The sequence below is a fragment of the Drosophila kikkawai genome, chromosome 2R (assembly GCF_030179895.1).
Source record: "Drosophila kikkawai strain 14028-0561.14 chromosome 2R, DkikHiC1v2, whole genome shotgun sequence".
NCBI lineage: Eukaryota > Metazoa > Arthropoda > Insecta > Diptera > Drosophilidae > Drosophila > Drosophila kikkawai.
Window position 1 is genome coordinate 14762308 of NC_091729.1, and position 14930 is coordinate 14777237.

The window sequence follows — 14930 nt, forward strand, 5'->3', positions numbered from 1 at the left end:
CCGACAACAACAGCTTATGGCCACAACAACCTTTTTACAACAACATCCCTACAGCAGCCCATCCAAATTTCCGAACATTTCCAAGCAAATTGCCCGTTTCCCAAATTGGGGTAACAGGCGAACAGAAATCAGCAGCAAGCACCTGAAAACTGGTATAAACTGTTATAAAAAGTCCAAGTTTCAAACCATTTAGGAGCCGGCGCAAGTTAGCGGAGACTCAAACCTTTTGAATCCAAATTTAGGTGCTATTTTACAACTGCACCTGGGCACACTGAAAGCGAAGACTCAAACCAGATGTGACCATATTGTAAATATTTTGGCTTAAATGTTGCTTAAATGCACCTGGGCACACTGAAACTGACTTTGCATCAGTGATGCTCATCTATCTATTTTGTCCCAATAAAGAAATATAGCTAGATGAGCATCACTGCCATTTAGCCTGATATATTGCCTCCCAATATTGCAAAATAGCTACATGAGCATCACTGATGCAAAGTCTTTTTTTATAGCCTCCCAATATTGCAATATAGCCAGATGAGCATCACTGCCATTAAGCCCGATTTTATAGCCTCCCAATATTGCAATATAGCTAGATGAGCATCACTGATGCAGATGAGCATCACTGATGCAAGTGAGCAAAACTTTTTATTCAAATTGGCCGCTTTCCAAACTGGGGTAACAGGCGAACAGAAACCAGCAGCAAGCAACTGAAAACTGGTATAAACTGTTATAAAAACATTTGGGCAAAAATAATAATTGGTATAAACTGTTATATTTCATTTTATGCATTTATACCTATTTGTTGCCGACAACAACAGCTTATGGCAACAACAACCTTTTTACAACAACATCCCTACGACAGCCCATCCAAATATCCAAAAATTTCCATGCAAATTGCCCGTTTCCCAAATTGGGGTAACAGGCGAACAGAAATCAGCAGCAAGCAGCTGAAAACTGGTATAAACTGTTATAAAACGTCCAAGTTCCAAACCATTTAGGAGCCGGCGCAAGATAGCGGAGACTCAAGCCTTTTGAGTCCAAATTTAGGTGTTATTTTACAACTGCACCTGGGCACACTGAAACTGATCGTCGTTAAATTCAAATTCAAATTTGTCAGTTAATATCAAATTCTAATTTGGCAATTAAATTCAAATTCAAATTTGGCAAAAAATTTGTTTAATTCTAAAAAAATTCTTAAATAAATATAAAAAATCTAAAAAAAAAAATTTTAAATTCAGAAAATTTTTGAACAATTTTTTAAACATGTTACATCATTAAAATTTTTGATTTTGATAAAAAATCGAATTTTTCATAATTTTTAAATGAAGTATGCAGATTTATTAACTGTAGAAAATCTTGCACAGAACACTTTTCCGATTTAAAATTAATGCTCTTTTGGCCGAGTTATGATATTTTTAATTTTAAAATAATCAAGAAGTTTTTTAATAAAAAAATCAGATCTTATAATACAAAATAATATTTTTCTAAGTCAAGGAATCATTTCCGACCCCATAAACCATATATATTCTTGATCAGCATCAACAGGGTAATCTTTCTAGATATGTCCGGAAGAAATCGATTTTTTGGCCATTTTTGTGAAATTTGAGAAGGGGTCATCATTAAAATTATCAAAAAGGGCCAAAAATTTTGATTTCTTAAAATTTTAAATTTGGTATGCAGTTTTTTTAAATTAATAAAAACTAACACAAAACTGCTTTCCGAATCGAAATTAATGCATTTTTGGCTTAGTTATGATATATTTTAATTGTTACCTGCAAGGGTTTACAAACTTTGACTGGCCAAAGTTAGCTTTCTTTCTTGTTCCACCATACTTTAAATCGTAATTCTTACAATAAAAATTACAAATAAAATATAAAATAACAGTTTAATTTCTTATTAAATTGAATTGATTTCTTATCATTCATTTATAAAGAAGTTAAAGAATAATTTTTTTAAATTTTTATATAAAAGTTAAAAAATAACTGTTATTTTTAATTTTTAAAATAATTAATTTTACTTAAAATAAAAAATATTTTCTTAAATTTTTACTTAAAAAAATTGAAAACACCAGTTATTTCTAAATTTTAATTTTAAAAATTGAAAAAAAAGAAAATTTTGAATTTTAGTTTTTACTTATTAAGTAAATCTTTAAGTTTTACTTGGACATTCTCTAAAAATGATCAATAATTTATAGAAAATACTTACATTCCTTTTTCTACTCCTTTTCCATCACTAATACATTAATCCCCTTTTATTGAATTTGTAATTTTTATTCACTTAAAAACGTAGCTCCAAATACACTTATAATTTTACGGTGTTTAATATATGTATTTATCTTTAAATGTATGTGTGTATGTGTATCGTTTATAATTATGTATATAGAAACTCATATATCGGAGCCATTCTACCGACAATGCACGAATGATAAGTGTGTGTGAGGCGCGGATTGGGTCGCCAATTAAAATGTTTTACAATCAGTTTCGCTCAAACGAACCGTGAATCCACGGATGTTATCAAAAAAGTGATTATTATATTTCTTAGATTGGATATAATCGAATTCCTCTGTCGGCTGAATGTCTTAGCCAAATGGAGGGACTTAGTGGTAGTCGCCGCCAGGATGCGAATGTGATTTGTTTGCTTGTTCGGTTTTACAGGAAAAAATTCATTTAAAAAGTTTCTTTTTTTTTGTTGTTTGTTTTCTTTTGTTTTGTTGGTTTTGTTTTGCAGTGTAAACCTAGAAATCTAACTGTAAAGATCATCGTCGCCGTTGTCGCCTGGCGAGTTAACTGGCATGTTGTTGCCAGACCCTGAGGTGTTGCCGGTTTGACCGGGGAATCTGTAAGACAAGGCAACAGGTCATTAAAAAGTCTTGGTTAGAGGTAGCATTCCCTTCTGTGTTCACCTGAAGTTCTGTCCGAAGCCGCGGGACTGCTGCAAAGTCTGGGCAAACATCTCGTATTTCCTGATGTCGTTGTCCGACACCGAGCGGCGAGCAAACTTCATCGCCTCCTCGAAATGGGCGCTCGTGATCTCCGGCACTGGATCGTCCTCGTCCATCTGTTGGAAAGTAAAAAATATATTCAAATAAATAATTCTTTCGCAAATGAACTCAGTGGTTAATGACTTACGTCCATCGCCGAGTTGGGATTCTCGGTGCGCTCCTTTTCGCGACGGATCTCGGCCTCGATGGCCTGTCGGATGGCCAGCTTGCAGGCCCGCTGGCAAATCTCGGTAAGATCGGCACCCGAGAAGCCCTGCGTCACCTTGGCAATGTAGGTGAGATCCACCTCCTTGGCCAGCGGCGACTTGCGCAAGTTGGCCTTCAGGATGGCCTCACGCGACTTGTCGTCGGGCAGCGGGATGTAGATCAACTGATCCAAACGGCCTGGACGCAGAATGGCCGGATCGATGATATCCGGACGATTGGTGGCCCCAATGATGAACACGTTCTTCTTGGCACCCATGCCGTCCATCTCGGTCAGAATCTGGTTGATCACACGATCGGCAGCGCCGCCAGCGTCGCCTACATTGCCACCACGGGCCTTGGCGATCGAGTCCAGCTCGTCGAAGAAGAGCACACAAGGAGCCGCCGAGCGGGCCTTGTCGAAGATGTCGCGCACATTGGCCTCAGACTCGCCGAACCACATGGTCAGCAGCTCAGGTCCCTTTACCGAAATAAAGTTGGCCTGGCACTCGTTGGCAATGGCCTTGGCCAGCAGCGTCTTACCGCAACCGGGGGGTCCGTAGAACAGGACTCCGCGACTGGGCTGCATGCCGAACTTCAAGAACTTGTCCGGATGCTCCACCGGGTACTGAACCAGTTCCTGCAGCTCCTTCTTCACGCTCTCGAGGCCACCGATGTCCGTCCAGGTGGTGTTGGGCACCTCCACCACCGTCTCGCGCAGCGCGGACGGACTGGACTTGGTCATCGCATAGCGGAAGTTCTCCATAGTCACAGCCAGTGAGGCCAGCACCTCGGCGTCAATCTTGTCATCCTCCAGATCGATGAGATCCATCTTCTCACGGATTTGCTGAAGGGCAGCCTCCGAGCACAGCGAAGCCAAATCAGCGCCCACATGTCCGTGGGTCTCGGCAGCGATCTGCTCAAGATCCACATCCTCATGCAGCTTCATGTTCTTGGTGTGGATGCGCAGCACCTCCAGACGGCCAGTGGCATCAGGAATGCCAATATCGATCTCACGATCGAAACGTCCGAAGCGACGCAGCGCCGGATCGATAGAGTTGGGCCTGTTGGTGGCCGCCATCACAATCAGATGGGAGCTCTTCTTCATGCCGTCCATCAGGGTCAGCAGCTGGGAGACAATGCGACGCTCCACCTCGCCGTGAGTCTTGTCACGCTTGGGGGCAATGGCGTCGATCTCATCAATGAAGATGATGGCCGGCGAGTTCTTCTCTGCCTCCTCGAAGGCCTTACGCAGATTCGACTCCGACTCTCCAGCCAATTTGGACATAATCTCGGGTCCGTTGATCAGGAAAAAGAATGCACCGGTCTCATTGGCCACGGCGCGAGCAATCAGAGTCTTACCCGTGCCGGGAGGACCGTACATAAGAATGCCTCGCGGCGGCTTCACACCGATGGCCTTGAACAGCGATGGATGGCGAAGCGGCAGCTCCACCATCTCCTTGATTTGGGCCAGCTGCTTGCGGCAGCCACCAATGTCATCGTAGCCCACGGCATTAAGCGACTCCTCCTCCTCTTCCCGCTTGATCGGATCTCCGTCACAGAAGATCACCGTCTCGGGGGCCACGATGCAGTACGGCTCGGGATCGGTTAGCACCACCTTGAACTCAATGGGCCGCATGGCGGCACGCACGATGAAGTTGTCGCCCATGTGAATGGGGCGGTAGGCCTCCAGGAAATACGGCTTCAGATAGATCTCAAATAGGTTCCCTGTCACGCCCTCGGTGGTGTCGTCAATGGGCAGGATGCGCACGCGCTTGCCATACTTGACGTCCGGGCAGGACTGCACCGACACCACATCGGACAGATGGACGCACAGGTTGTTGCGCACCACACGGTTCATGCGGATCTTCTCGTCGGGGCAGGTGTCGTCCGAGAGCACAATGCAGACCGTCTCCTTGCGCCGCTTACCCTTCAGAATGACAGTGTCGCCGCGGAAGAGCTGCAGCTCATCCATTTTCGCCTGCAAAGGGAGAGCCCAGCATTTCAGTGTCATCATCTCCATTCGATGACGTGGCCTTAGCCAGGGTGTAAAGTCTTACCTGCGACAGCGACACCACTGAGTTGTCATCGTTCTGGGCCTCCTCCACAATCAGACGGTTGGGACGGTCCTTGCGCTTCAGGATGGCCGTTGCCAGATCATCACTGTGGGTAGAAGGACAAGGCATTGGGTTAGACTTGGCCAATGGTATAGGGATCCTAGACCGAACCGCTTCTCAACCGAAGATTGAGGCTTTATCTTCTCCTCTTGCTCGCTGTGATAGCCGCGAATAAAATCCCGCGTGTCCCTGCCCTGATCCATCGGATCGTCCGGAGTGCTGTCGGGCATGCTGCTGCTGCTGTTTGCTTCTGGGGATTCCCCTATTTCTTGTTTCGGTCTAGAGAGTTTTTAAAGTTTCCAAGGAAACTATGCAAAGCAAGGCTAACATGGAACTGAAGTGTACAGGAAGTTTAGATGTATTTTTCAAAGCCTAACTTGTTTGTATATGTTTTGTTATTCATTTTGGGAAGTAAACACAATTTGTTAGCACTCTTTTGATTGAAATGTAACATTATTATCAAACTGGGCAGTTCAAGAGGTGAAAGTTCGCCGTTTTTAAACAAAAATCACTAATGATAATAAATTTTAGCGGAAAGAAAACCTAGAAAATCCATAATTCCGTTTATTTATTTTATATTTCCTGTTATTCACTTGGCGCCACTTCTTAAAAACAAGTTTTTTCGAATTTATTTACCCTAAAGAACGTAATTTCATCAATAAAGGCAACATATTTCTTTCAAAATATTAATTAATAAATTAAATTAAAATAACTTTGGTAAATAAAATACAATGGTTTATTATCAAGGCTTTTAAAATCGTGGTAATACCTATAGATTATTCCAGAAGTGATGCAATTAAGAGAGGGCTTTACTATCGACAAAAACCTTATCTTATTTAAAATATAAAAAAAAATATACATATAATTTTATACAGAAATACAAGTTATGCTCAAAGCAAGCACATTTTCCACTTATCTTACATTTTCTTTATAAAAAACGGTACTAAGCACTGGAAAAAATTTACAAAAAATGCTCGTCGATACACCTTTCCCCCCCTCAAAGAAGGACACCCCCGCAAATAGAAAAAAGGACGCACTATTTTTCGGGACAACAAAGAAAAACCCTAAGTTTTTCAAGCAACAACACCAACAACAACAACTGCAAGGGCATTAACCAGCAGCAGCAGCGACAGCGGCAACAACAAGAACAACCACATCAGCCGACTGCAAATGGCGATTTTCTTCGGGGTCTCTTTTTTCGGGGTTTTAGGTTTGCCCTAGTTTCGCAACGGCTTGCAATGCTGCGGCGGAAAAATCGCTGAAAATGCGAAAGTTTCACGGGAAATCGTTGGAAAAGCCAGCGCGGAACACTGACTCGGTTGCGATGTGGCCCTTGCGTATTTTTTCAGGCCGAGATGACTGCGCGAAATTGTACTGGGACTGGTTGAAATTCGGTTTGGAGGGCCACTTTCGGCGCCCTTTTGGGGCGCAAATACACTTACCCCTTGGGATCTGCCATGGTAAACTAGTTGAGCTTAAACTTTTTAACTTAATGCAGAAATCGGAGCTGCGGGGACAATACGGTTGAGCTGCAAATCGTCGAAATCGGATCCAGTACTTTTAATCAAATCGCAAAATGATGAGGCAGCTTCTGCTAGAGGTGGATTACAATCGATAGACTAAAGACGATATCATTGACTAGAGGTGGGAGTACAATGCGATATTTATTGCAGTTGGGGTATTCCATTTTTGACGATGTATCGCTATATTTTTATCGATTGCCAGACGCTGTGGCAACACGTCGTTATCGACACGTAACGATAGGCGGTGCTAAAAACTAGCGGGATAATCAAATTTAAAAAACACATCCTTTGATTCAAGGAAGAATCTTTATTCCACGCTTTGTGCAATACGCTTATATAAATACATATACATTGAATACAAAATATCTTTGCTCCTCTCTCTCTCTGTTTGTGTGTGTGTGTTTGTAAAACATGTTGCAAAATTTGTTTGGTTAGCACAAAGATTCATAAATATATATAGGACATTAAATATACAAACAAATGTTAAATGCGTTCGATTTCAATTGTTTTGAAGTATTCGATCGTTCAAGATTGCGTTTTTATGCTTTTTGTTTATCATTTGGTTTTGGAGAGTACATAATTGTGTTTGTTTTGGATTTTCTTTATCGTTTTTGGGTTCTTTTTTTAGCCAGCATGCACAGACTGAAATGAAGAAAAAAGGAAACGTAAAGTGAATCGAAATCAGGGAATCAATATCAAAAATCAAGGCTCAAATCAAACAAAGGAAGCCAACAAAATCCGCGTCCTCCTGTCTATCAAGTCTTTTGATTGCCATTTGTTTTTTTTTGGTATTGTTTGGTTTTAGTGTCGCCTCTTGCGTCCGTTTCTCTTTGGATTTATCCTCGCTTTATTCTCGACGAGCCTCGAAGTTAGATAAATTCAGAATTGGAACGTACCCGAGCAATATCCACGCCGGTTATGTTCTTGACCAGCTCTGGCACTTTGTTGACGATCTGCAAGATCTCGCCGGTCAGCTTGGCAGCGCCAATCTCGCCCTGTCCACTGGACACCATGGTGATCTTCTTGGCCTGCGACAGCGGAGCAGCCACCTCGGCGGCCACCTAGGAAAAGGGATGAAATATTGGATTAAATTTTGATAGTATCATATCTTTAGGGGTAGTTTTCCCCAACTCACCTTGGGCAAGGTGTCCAGGAGCATCTCCACCATGGCAGCCTCGCGGTACTCACGCCAGGCCTCCGCCTTCTGGGCCATCTGCTCGGCCTCGGCCTTGGCCTTGGCTGAAATGGCAAAAGCCTCGGCCTCGCCACGGATCTTGATCTGGAAAGAGAGCGAAAAACAGCTTTAGTAAGTTCCTTTTTAATGCCACTAAGTAAACTCTTACCGATTCAGCTTCGGCCTCGGCCTCCATGACCACGCGCTGCTTGTTGGCCTCCGCTAGCTTCTCCAGACGGAACTTCTCGGCCTCGGCGGGACGACGAATAGTGGCCTCTAGCTCACGCTCGCGACGCTGGATCTCCTGCTCTTGAACGGCAATCTCCTGGGTACGCTCAATCACCTTGACCTGCATCTGTTCCTCCTTGATGCGCTGCTTGGTCTTGGCGGCCTGTAGCTCATAGGCCATCTCAGCCTCGGCCTTCTTGGTCTGCACCTCCACGTCGTAGGCGGCCTTCTTCAGCTCAAAGTCTCGCTGGGCCTTGGCAATGTCAGTGTCGTTGAGGAACCTGGCGGCCATGCGTTGCTCCTCAGCGATGGCCTCCTTGATGTGTGCCTCGGCACGGGCCTCAGCCTCACCAATTCGGGCATCCCGCTTCACCTCCGCCGTGCGAGCCATGCCCAGAGACTTGAGATAGCCCTGGAAATGGAGATGCAGAGGGTTTAGTTAGTATACCTTTAATAGCAGGGATGACAGTAGATGGGACACACAGGCGGTTAAGCGGACATACGCACCTTTGAGTCGCCCTTTTAGTAGATCCATGTGGACATGCAAGAAATATATATACATGTACATATATACATACACAAGAGGTTACTCGAGAACAAATGGCTCAAAGCCAAAAAAAAGAGAACAGTGATGGGAAATTTAAAAAGAAAGAAGTTAAAATATCAAATTTTTAAAAATAAACCTTAATAATAGTATCTTCAATTTATACATTATTATTATAATCTCAAAATGTGCATTTTACCAATCCATGCTTTAAAAATAAAGTTCATAACTCTTACTTCAAGAAAAAGTATATAAAATAATCCAATTACACTTTAAAAATAAATAAATTCACTTCCCATCACTGCTGATGAATGGGTTAGTTTGTGCAGAGTTTTACAGAAATAATAATACCCATTCAACCACTTACCTCCTCATCGCGTAGATCCTTGATGGTATAGGAGACGACCGTGATACCCATATTGGCCAGATCGCTGGAGGCCACCTCGAACACCTGCTTGCTGAACTTCTTGCGATCCTTATAGATCTCCTCAACGGTCATCGAACCCATGATGGCACGCTGGTGTCCCTCGAGCGTAACCAAGGCAATGTGGTTAATCTCCGCCTCGGTCTTGCCCAGAAACTGCTCACAGGCGGTCAGCAGCATGTCCTCGTTTTGGCCCTGGACCTTGACCTGGGCGATGCCGGTCACGGAAATGGGAACACCCTGGCTGGTGTACACACAAGGACTCTCCACCTGTAGGGTCATGGTGTTGAGCGAAATTCTGCAAGGGATTTGTGATAATTAATACTCTGATATTCCTTCTTAGAAATAAGTATTACTCACCGCTGCACCTGCTGGATGGAAGGCCAAACGAAGGCCCGGCCGCCGGGCACCAAGAGCGGCTTCATATAGCAGCATCCTGAAACAAAAAACAGTTTGTTTACAAAATATTGCTTCGATTACGGCATCGCAACGCCGTTCGATGCGCGCGCACGGCTTGGGAGTGCTGTGGCGGCGTCTTCCTCTTCTTCTCCCCCCACCCCTTCAACACTGTACACAAAAATCGATAGTCAGTGACGTCACTCGGGGTGGGGTGCAAAAGAACTTATTTATACTCATTTAGATCTTTAATTAAACCCAATTGTGCTGTGTTTTGACCAAGTAAAAAGAAGAGCTGCCTTACCGGAGACCACCAAGGCTTCGTTGGGGCCGCAGGTCACAAATCCCCAGGTCATTTTCGATGCGTTTTTCCCGGAGCTCCCTTCTAACTGTTGTACTTGCAAGCGCTTTTGTTTGCTGATAACAGCCTGTTGTGCCTTGTCTTATTTTGCTTTTTGCAATCACTAATAGCGAACGGATCCACAGGTCGTGCAACTGCACTCGTTTATCCGGACTATATTTATATATATGTATAAATATATATAGAATTTGACACACGCACTAGAAACTGCGACCGGTCCGTACAAATTTCGAAAACACAATAAAAAAAATCTCTCGCATTAATCGAAAGAGCGTGTGTGCGCAGTACGACTTTAACCCCAAAGCGGTGGCGTTGGTTCGAAGTGTCTTCCACGAAAATATCATCATGCTTCAGCCAGAAAATACGGTAAGTGTGGTTTTTATTTTATTACGTACACAAAGTCTAGGTAAAATCCGAGTTTAAGGTCTTAAGTTACACAACTAAGTTTATAAAGATTGGCTTAATTTCATAATGAAAAGCAATTCCAAGAAATTAAATGAGTGAATTTCTTATCTCGTTATGAGTCAGAGTAGAAAACCAGGCTTTACTTTAAATATATTTAATTAGAAATAAATTTGCAAAATAATATTGAACAATACAAAAATATAACAATAATTAAAAATCAACAAAAGGGCTTAAAACAATACTTTTAAAATAGTTTTTTTTTTCTGTTTTAAATGAAACTTTTAAGTGAATTTGGCATTGTTGAATGCCTCATAACCTTCCAAGATCTTAAACAAAGGCTTTCAGTGCATCCCAGAACTCTAGTTCTACGATACTTTTAGCAAAAAAGGTTGATTTTCCTTATGTTTTCTTCTTTTTTCCAAGTTTAACTAATGTGTGGCACCTAGACTTGAATCACTTTTAAAATTTAATTGAAAACAAATGACAATAATGTAGAAATTATTACCCAATCTACTGCATGGACATAAGACAGAGACACGGGGACATTAGACTTAGCAAACTTAGTTCTTGGGAATTCTCCTTAATTCTAATCAAAGTACATGAAAACAGTCGCTCGGGGATAGGCGGAACCCCATCCAAAATTCCATCTCAGTGACCCGAAGAGGCGCTTTCCGTGAAAAATGGATGCTGCATGGCTGCCTCGGCACTGATTCTTTGATTTGGCCGGCAGACGAGCAGCTTTTGGAGCAGGTCACGCCCCTTGGAGTTTAGCCTAGGCACCAACTGGCTCCACGACGTGATGGCCGGGAAGGCTAATAAGAAAAAACAAGCCAAGATTATTACTTAAACGAAAAACATTCATGGTTAAACTCACATGGAAGCGCTACGTAGTCGGAGAGGTGCGAGACACCGGGCCAGGAGTCCTCGTTGGGCGTGCCCAGCACTCGGAATATCTTCATCAGTTGGTCAAGGACATCGGAGCCGGGAAACAGCGGTCGTCCGGCGTCCGCCAGCTCAGCCAGAATGCATCCAGCCGACCACATATCGATGCTGGTGGTGTATAGCTTGGCCCCGAACAGGACATCGGGTGGTCGGTACCACAGAGTCACCACCTCTGCGGAATAGCACTTGACGGGAATGCCAAAGGCACGGGCCAAACCAAAGTCAGCTAGCTTTAGTTCTCCGTTCTTGTTGATCAGCAGGTTCTGTGGCTTCAGGTCGCGATGGAGGACATTGTGGCTAAGAGAAGGTATTCGATTTGTTAGCTATCAATTAGTTTGAATTTGTATCCTAACCTGTGGCAAAAGGACAATCCGCGGAGCAGCTGGAGCATGAAGCTCCGGCAGACGGCCATGTCAATCTCCCCGTTCAGACTGTCAAAGTACTTCTTTAGATCCTGGTCGCAGTGCTCAAAGACCAGGGTTAGCTTCTTGTCCGAGTGCAGGACGTCTATCAGGCGCACGATATTCTTGTGCTTTAGCTCCTGCGAAAGGAAAATGCGTGAGTTTCTACGGGTTCTGTGGGAATTATCTTCTCTAGCGGCTCACCTTCAGCAAGCAGATCTCCCGAAGCGCGGAGCTAGGTACTCCCTCGTCATCCTCGTCAAGGCGCACCCGCTTCAGAGCTACAATCTCCATGGTGTCCCGGTTACGGCCCTTGAACACCGTGCCGTAGGTGCCCTCGCCTATCTTCTCCATCTTGTCGTACTTCTGCATTGCAGCTTAAATAACTGAAGAATAGGAAGATTAGTGGTTTAATTAAGCTGCCGCTTAGCCAGGACATACGGTTTCCGATGGGTGTAGCCAAAAAAGTCTAAAACTCGAGGGGAGGAAAGTGTTTTTCTATTATTTTAGTTTGCAGTTTGTTTTGTTGGCTGCCAGTGTGACCGGAGGTAGACTATTCAAAAATACCAAAAAAATTAGGGGTAGGGAAACACCGATGTTGGCAGTGTTTTTAATCGTTATTTTTTAAAGTTTATGATTATTAACTAATTTAAATCTCAAAGGCAATTCAAAATTATATACGACTCTTGACTGGCTTGACATATTTTTTTTTAAATTTTTTCTTAGATGTTGAATAAGAATTACCGTTGTTATATTTAGTCTTAAATTAAATATTAATTTATATTATAAAACTGAGCTCCGACCAACTCTATCTTGTTTGTCTTGTCAAATATTTAGGACGATAAATCGGCTCTATTATGCCTACCAGACGATGCCCTCATCCAAATTCTGGGTTATCTGGACAGGAAAACGCAGTTGATGTTGACCGAGATGCACATCCGGTTCTTGACCATAATGCCCAATATCTGGCGATCACGGTATAGATCCGTTAACATAACCCCTACAGACGGTTCCTACATGATCGAAAAAGATTTCCGATTTTTTATTGGAAGCCTTCAGAACACTCTTAACTTGCTTTGGATGCAGATAGAAATGAAGGAACAATTTGAAATACTGGTGAACTTTGTGTTCCCGAAACTACATGACTTCTCATTTATAACGAATTTGGGTAATTTCTGTGACGCGGATATGTCAAAAATGATTAAGGCCTTTCCAAATCTGAGAACATTTAGTCCCCAAGGATGTTTCACCGGCAAATACTTTGAGAGATTTCATCACCTAGAGCACTTGACACTCACCCATTGCAGGACCTTCGAGGTCAGCTATTTGATTCGGATATTGGAGATCCGCAGGCTTAAGACTTTGAAACTGGGAGTGTTTGAAAGGAATAAAATTCAAGATATAGATCTTCCCTTGGATGGAACAAAGAGCCTTGAGGTGCTGCAATGCAATAACTGGGAAATGAGGAAATGGTTCCTGGAGAGGCTTAAGCACTTGACACACTTACAGCAAATAACTTTTTGTGGCCATGTTGACAGCGACCTCCTGAAGAGTGTTTTGCTATCTGCTAATCGCAGCAGGGTCAAATCTCTGGAGATTAATACTCGAAGTATATCTCCACACGAATTTTATAGCGTTCTCGATCTCAACATACAATTTGAAACGCTTAAAGTGAAAGGCAGTATAGTTATTTTAATTGGATTTCTACCGTACTTGGAAAAAGTTCGTCAAATTCATTTTATAAACTGTTTCTTCATAGGAAATTCAGCTTTTCAAATCCTCTTGAGATTAAAGTCACCTGAAATTTTGACCCTTGATGAATGCTATTTTAGCTTCAAGGACTACACATTTGTGGTCAATGATATTGCCAAGGGACGCAGCAAAACGTTGCATCTATATTTGGATTCTGCGACGGGAGCATCTAGATTTACGGAATTAGTAAGTCATAATCATCTTGTTCTATAATCTCAAATACTAAGACTCTGTTTCCGCAGCGAACTGAAGTGGTTTGGAAGACGGAGGGCGAGCATGAGTTATTCCAGCTTCACAAGAAGAAACTAGAAATCAGTAAACCCCCCGAGGGAGTGTCGATCTTTTTTGGCTAAGGCTTTGGCAGTGAATAAATAAATAATTCTTTTAAAAAATTTCAATGGAAATAAAATATATTTATACATATTAAACAGTCTTTCGTGAACGTTTTGTGAAAATTTTCTAACAATTGGCTGATAAAAATGGGAAAGTTTAGAAAGTAAGGTGGGAAACGATACGAATTGAGGGTCAAAAATTAATTTTAAACAACAACAACAAAGGCAATTTTGATGTTCTTTTTATACGCTTTTTGTTTTTGTTTCGTCAACTTATTAGGAAGATAAGTCGGCTCTATTATGCCTACCAGACGATGCCCTCATCCTAATTCTGGGTTATCTGGACAGGAGAACGCAGTTGATGTTGACACAGATGCACATTCGGTTCTTGACGATAATGCCCAATATCTGGCGATCAAAGTACAGATCCAGTTGCTTGTCAATGATTGATGATGTTTTCAATTCCGAAAAGGATTTTCGATATTTCATGGGAAGCCTTCAGAGCACCCTTAATGTGCTCCAGATGGATTTGCTATTTCGGCCGATTTTTAAGATCCTCACAAGTTTTGTGTTCCCCAAAGTACACGATTTTCAAATCTCCTCGCATCCGCTTCACTTAGACGACACGGATATGCCAAGCATTATAAGGTCATTCCCTAATCTGAGGACATTCGCTCCCCATGGACGCTTTTCTGGCAAATATTTTGAGGGATTTCATCGCCTGGAGAACCTGATACTCACCCACTGCACGTCCTTCGAGGTCAGCTATTTGATACGGATCCTGAGGATCTGCAGGCTGAAGACTTTGAAGCTGGGAGTATTTGAAAGAAGTCAAATTCGGGATACAGATCTTCCCTTGGATGGAACGCAGAGCCTTGAGGTGCTGCAATGCAACGCCTCGGAAATGAACGGATGGTTTTTGGAGAAGCTAAAGAACTTTACCCAACTGAAGCAACTAAGCCTTCTTGACCAATTTGACAACAGCTTCCTTCAGAAAGTTGTGGTAGCTGCTAATCGAAGCCAGTTCAAGTCGCTAGAGGTTAATAGCCAACATGCTCTGTCGACTTTATTACTTTCCAATTACATCCAGTTTGAAGCACTCAAAGTATGCAATGTAATAATATCTATGAACGATGAAGTTCTTTGC

General features: G+C 42.6%; 4 protein-coding genes across 6 annotated transcripts; 1 reads left to right on the plus strand and 3 right to left on the minus strand.

The window, feature by feature from the left end:
• Nucleotides 1-2249: 2249 nt before the first annotated feature.
• On the minus strand, nucleotides 2250-6914 carry TER94 (Transitional endoplasmic reticulum ATPase TER94). 2 transcript variants are annotated; one of them, XM_017177825.3, is made up of 5 exons: nucleotides 6744-6914; nucleotides 5245-5347; nucleotides 3129-5165; nucleotides 2903-3057; nucleotides 2250-2836 (listed from the first exon to the last, which is right to left on the minus strand). In XM_017177825.3, exons 1-5 carry the CDS (start codon nucleotides 6758-6760, stop codon nucleotides 2743-2745), a joined length of 2406 nt encoding a protein of 801 aa, XP_017033314.1. In that variant the 5' UTR covers nucleotides 6761-6914; the 3' UTR covers nucleotides 2250-2742. The 2 variants fall into 2 exon arrangements, with proteins under 2 accessions (XP_017033314.1, XP_017033313.1); XM_017177824.3 differs by lacking the exon at nucleotides 6744-6914 and adding an exon at nucleotides 5413-5648.
• A 197-nt stretch (nucleotides 6915-7111) lies between these two features.
• Nucleotides 7112-10179, minus strand: Flo1 (flotillin-1). Of its 2 annotated transcripts, XM_017177826.3 has the most exons (8): nucleotides 9895-10179; nucleotides 9555-9630; nucleotides 9138-9492; nucleotides 8734-8745; nucleotides 8168-8638; nucleotides 7960-8103; nucleotides 7721-7885; nucleotides 7112-7466 (listed from the first exon to the last, which is right to left on the minus strand). In XM_017177826.3, exons 1-8 carry the CDS (start codon nucleotides 9944-9946, stop codon nucleotides 7449-7451), a joined length of 1293 nt encoding a protein of 430 aa, XP_017033315.1. In that variant the 5' UTR covers nucleotides 9947-10179; the 3' UTR covers nucleotides 7112-7448. The 2 variants fall into 2 exon arrangements, with proteins under 2 accessions (XP_017033315.1, XP_017033316.1); XM_017177827.3 differs by lacking the exon at nucleotides 8734-8745 and having other exon boundaries at nucleotides 9895-10178.
• A 7-nt stretch (nucleotides 10180-10186) lies between these two features.
• Nucleotides 10187-13893, plus strand: LOC108082456 (uncharacterized). The gene is made up of 3 exons (XM_017177829.3): nucleotides 10187-10317; nucleotides 12537-13637; nucleotides 13694-13893. Exons 1-3 carry the CDS (start codon nucleotides 10297-10299, stop codon nucleotides 13802-13804), a joined length of 1233 nt encoding a protein of 410 aa, XP_017033318.1. The 5' UTR covers nucleotides 10187-10296; the 3' UTR covers nucleotides 13805-13893.
• Cdk5 (Cyclin-dependent kinase 5) lies at nucleotides 10314-12299 on the minus strand. Its single transcript, XM_017177833.3, has 5 exons — nucleotides 12141-12299; nucleotides 11904-12085; nucleotides 11652-11839; nucleotides 11231-11595; nucleotides 10314-11168 (listed from the first exon to the last, which is right to left on the minus strand). The coding sequence occupies exons 2-5, from the start codon at nucleotides 12069-12071 to the stop codon at nucleotides 11005-11007; spliced, it is 885 nt and encodes a 294-aa protein (XP_017033322.1). The 5' UTR covers nucleotides 12072-12085; nucleotides 12141-12299; the 3' UTR covers nucleotides 10314-11004.
• Nucleotides 13894-14930: the final 1037 nt, after the last annotated feature.

Excerpts from the sequence above, each read along its gene's own strand:
- Flo1 (XM_017177826.3), bottom strand. The coding sequence starts at position 9,946 with ATGACCTGGGGATTTGTGACCTGCGGCCCCAACGAAGCCTTGGTGGTC. Across the intron at positions 9,631-9,894 it reads CGAAGCCTTGGTGGTCTCCG|GATGCTGCTATATGAAGCCG; the intron begins GTAAGGCAGCTC and ends TTTTTGTTTCAG. Across the intron at positions 7,886-7,959 it reads TCCTGGACACCTTGCCCAAG|GTGGCCGCCGAGGTGGCTGC; the intron begins GTGAGTTGGGGA and ends CCCTTTTCCTAG.
- Cdk5 (XM_017177833.3), bottom strand. The coding sequence starts at position 12,071 with ATGCAGAAGTACGACAAGATGGAGAAGATAGGCGAGGGCACCTACGGC. Across the intron at positions 11,596-11,651 it reads GGATTGTCCTTTTGCCACAG|CCACAATGTCCTCCATCGCG; the intron begins GTTAGGATACAA and ends ACCTTCTCTTAG. Across the intron at positions 11,169-11,230 it reads CGACTACGTAGCGCTTCCAT|CCTTCCCGGCCATCACGTCG; the intron begins GTGAGTTTAACC and ends TTTTCTTATTAG.
- TER94 (XM_017177824.3), bottom strand. The coding sequence starts at position 5,531 with ATGCCCGACAGCACTCCGGACGATCCGATGGATCAGGGCAGGGACACG. Across the intron at positions 5,166-5,244 it reads CAGTGGTGTCGCTGTCGCAG|GCGAAAATGGATGAGCTGCA; the intron begins GTAAGACTTTAC and ends CTCCCTTTGCAG. Across the intron at positions 2,837-2,902 it reads GGCTTCGGACAGAACTTCAG|ATTCCCCGGTCAAACCGGCA; the intron begins GTGAACACAGAA and ends CTTGTCTTACAG.
- LOC108082456 (XM_017177829.3), top strand. The coding sequence starts at position 10,297 with ATGCTTCAGCCAGAAAATACG. Across the intron at positions 10,318-12,536 it reads TGCTTCAGCCAGAAAATACG|GACGATAAATCGGCTCTATT; the intron begins GTAAGTGTGGTT and ends TCAAATATTTAG. Across the intron at positions 13,638-13,693 it reads CATCTAGATTTACGGAATTA|CGAACTGAAGTGGTTTGGAA; the intron begins GTAAGTCATAAT and ends CTGTTTCCGCAG.